The sequence below is a fragment of the Brassica rapa genome, chromosome A07 (assembly GCF_000309985.2).
Source record: "Brassica rapa cultivar Chiifu-401-42 chromosome A07, CAAS_Brap_v3.01, whole genome shotgun sequence".
Taxonomy (NCBI): domain Eukaryota; kingdom Viridiplantae; phylum Streptophyta; class Magnoliopsida; order Brassicales; family Brassicaceae; genus Brassica; species Brassica rapa.
In genome coordinates this window covers 2,922,089-2,925,714 of record NC_024801.2, presented here as the reverse complement: position 1 = coordinate 2,925,714, position 3,626 = coordinate 2,922,089, and the positions used below count along the sequence as shown (strand labels likewise).

At 32.7% G+C, this 3,626-nt stretch overlaps 1 protein-coding gene across 1 annotated transcript; it reads right to left on the bottom strand.

Moving 5' to 3' along the window:
- LOC117126639 lies at positions 1-1,008 on the bottom strand. The gene has a single exon (XM_033275208.1). It carries the CDS (start codon positions 1,006-1,008, stop codon positions 1-3), a length of 1,008 nt encoding a protein of 335 aa, XP_033131099.1.
- Between the last annotated feature and the right edge of the window lie 2,618 nt (positions 1,009-3,626).

Sequence of the window (3,626 nt, the reverse complement as noted above, 5' to 3'; positions counted from 1 at the left end):
TCAAGAGTCACATGATGGGCACTTAGGCTTCCGGATAGCGGTCTCCTCGAAATCATTCACAAAGTCAGACGCATCGAGGTGCGTTGTACCCTCAGAATGTTCCGCAAAGTTTACTTCCTTTTCTTTTCCTTTGACGGACTCTTTGTATAGAGCGCAAAGGTGTGCAGGGGTACGACATAAACGAGACCAATGTCCCTTAGTACCGCATCTGAAACAAGCTTCTTCTCGCTTCTGGGAGGTATTTCCTTGGTGTTCTTTTCCCTTAGGGGTTTGCTCAGAGCGGACCCACTGGAATGACTTCCTATCTTGTGGATTGTACTTTCGTCCACGTCCACGGTAGTTTTGACGACCACGACCGCGACCCCAATAGGCTTTATTTTCCTTGACTGGTTTCTTTGCATCTAACGCGTTTGCTTCAGGAAACGGTTTTGAACCAGTTGGACGAGTCATGTGATTCTTGATCAGAAGCTCGTTGTTTTTTTCTGCTATGAGAAGCGCCACAATTAATTCTGAAAATTTGGTATATCCCCGCAACCTGTACTGTTGTTGTAGGGTGATGTGGCTCTTATGAAATGTGGTGTATGTCTTCTCAAGCATTTGAGATTCGGTGATTGTTTCACCACAATATCTCAATTTGGCCACAATCCCTAACACAGCCGAGTTGTAATTCATCACTTTGTCGAAATCTTGAAATCTCAGACTCTGCCATTCATCCCGAGCAAGTGGAAGTGTTATGTCTTTCTGATGATCAAAACGATCTTTCAGAGACTTCCATAGCTCTTTAGGATCTCTCATGTTGGCATAGTCATAAATAATACTTTCATCAAGGTGTCTTCTAAGGAAGATCACCGATTTAGCCTTTTCTTGAGGCGTTGAAGTATTAATCTCTTTAACGGTCTCGGATAGACCAAGAGATTCAAGATGAAGTTCGACATTTGTAACCCATGAAATGTAGTTGGTGCCGGTGATGTCTAGAGCGGGGAATTGGAGCTTCTCCATGTTTGCCATTGGATTTCTAAAATCAAATAATATATTAGAATTTCATAATTTTAAAATGAACCATTTATATTAATAATACACGCAATTACAAGGAGAAACAGCGCATAGAAAAGTAAACCGACATTGAGCGTAAATTCTTCAGGAGCAAATTCTCCAATAAAAAGACCGTACATAGAAGCAAAAATTAGAATTGCACATACAACCAAAAATATGCGAATCATCTTTTTTGTAATGAAAAACCGGAATGGAGCGATTTGAAAATATTTTAGAGAAGATGAAATGTTTTGGATGAAGTAAATGAGTAAGAAATGAGTATATTTATAGATAAAAACACTGTTCATAGCCGTTAACTAGCCGTTTAGAAAGTAAATTTTTTTTTTTTTTTTTAATTTAAATTTATATATGACCGTTGGAGGTAAAAGAAAAACACAAGATAAAAAATTAATCATAAACAATCAGTGAGCAATTATAAAATTTATCAATTTAAACACATATATAAATATATGTGCCTACTTAAATGTATTTAGTTATCTATGGTGGTGAAATTATCCGTCAAATTTGAAAGCAAAAATATTAAGGTGATCAAATCTGTAAAATAATAAATTATGATAATGGACTCAAATATAAAATAACAAGTTAAATGTTTAGGCGGTATACCAGCCATTATGGTGCCTTAAGCAACCATTGTAAAATTAACAATAAAAGGCGGGGCGGCAGGGCCGCACTCCGGTAATCATAAACAAATAAAATGGAGGCCCCACTCCGAACATAATAATCAAAAGAAAGAATTATAATAATAGAGTGATCGTGCTGATAACGTGTTATAATTATATTATGTATTGTTTATTTTAAGATACGTAAAACGTCTTTCTTATCTATTGCATGAAGATCATAATTATAGTATATAGAAAACTACGAAAAGAAAAGAAGAGAGTAGAATACCAAAACGAGAAAGGATGAAGTTATTATTATTATTCGAAAGGGGCGTCATAAAATGATCGCAATACAATTCCTTATATAGAAGAGGTTTCGACAATTGTTACTGTGAGTTTTAAATGATATGGGCTCCATATCAACTCTCACACGAAAGTGTTGCTGACTTTCGTAACAGATATTAGAATTTATGTGGGTGAGACTTAAGTCTCGCCACATATAATTCTAGTATCTTTCTTTTTTTCTTTTTTTTCTAGTTTTTATACTATGAGGAAGTAGCAAGTCCCGCTTTTCACCAATTTAGAAAATTTGGAAAAAAAAAGAAGAGAAGAAGATATTTGGAACTCATGTGGTCGAGACTTACGTAAGTCTCGCCAAATGTGATTCAAGCATCTTTCTTCTCTTCTTTTTTTTTAGTATTTTTAATATTTTCGTCGTAATATCGTCGTTAGTTTACGTCTCTTTTACGACGATTTTGGCTTACGTGGAATTAGCGTGCCCCGCTTTTTTAATTTCGTCGTAAACTCCTCGTGGCCTTACGAGGTTGCATCATGCACTAAACTATGATTATGTTCAAAGAGGTTTGGAGCCTTTGTTGTCTCCGTTTTTCAAGAAAATAGTTATTTTATAGTAGTTATTTCATCGATTTAGGGAGTATTATGAAGTTTTACTAAATTAATTGATAAACAAAATTATAACGGTTCCCATATACAATGAAAAAGAGCTTAAAATACATTAATACAAATGTAAAATGTTGTTAGAAATTTTTAAACAATACTAAAGATTATAGGTTCAGTATATAAAGTATTTACAAAAAACTCAATATTTTCGAAGGGGTTAACACATGGATTTTGAGAAAATTTCAAAAAATATGACTATATTGTTTTAATGCAAAGCTGCATCCTGCACTAACATATGATGATGTTCAACGAGGTTTAGAGCCTTTGTTGTCTCCATTTTTCAAGAAAATAGTTATTTTATAGTAGTTATTTCGTCGATTTAGGGAGTATTATGAAGTTTTACTAAATTAATTGATAAACAAATTATAACGATTCACATATACCATGAAAAAGAGCTTAAAATACATTAATACAAATGTAGAATGTGGTTAGAAATTAAAAAAAAAACACTAAAGATTATAGGCTTCAGTATATAAAGTATTTACCAAAAACTCAATATTTTCGAAAATAGAATTTTTTTTAAAAATATGACTATATTGTTTTAATGCATAGTTGCATCCTGCACTAACATATGATGATGTTCAACGAGGTTTGAAGCCTTGGTTGTCTCCGTTTTTCAAGAAAATAGTTATTTTATTACAGTTATTTCGTCGATTTAGGGGTTAAAACAATATTTATTAAAGTATTTACCAAAAACTCAATATTTTAGAAGCGGTTAAAACATGGATTTTGAGAAAATTTCAAAAAAATATAACAATATTGTTTTAATGCATAGTTGCATCCTGCACTAACTTATGATGATGTTGAAAGAGGTTTGGAGCATTTGTTGTCTCCGTTTTTCAAGAATATAGTTATTTTATAGTAGTTATTTCATCGATTTTGGGAGTATAAAGAAGTTTTACTAAATTAATTGATAAAAAATTTATAACGATTCCCATATACCATGAAAAAGAGCTTAAAATACATTAATACAAATGTAGAATGTTGTTAGAAATTTTAAAACAATACTAAAGA

Bases quoted from the DNA above. Each gene is read 5' to 3' on its own strand.
- LOC117126639 (XM_033275208.1), bottom strand. From the start codon at position 1,008: ATGGCAAACATGGAGAAGCTCCAATTCCCCGCTCTAGACATCACCGGC.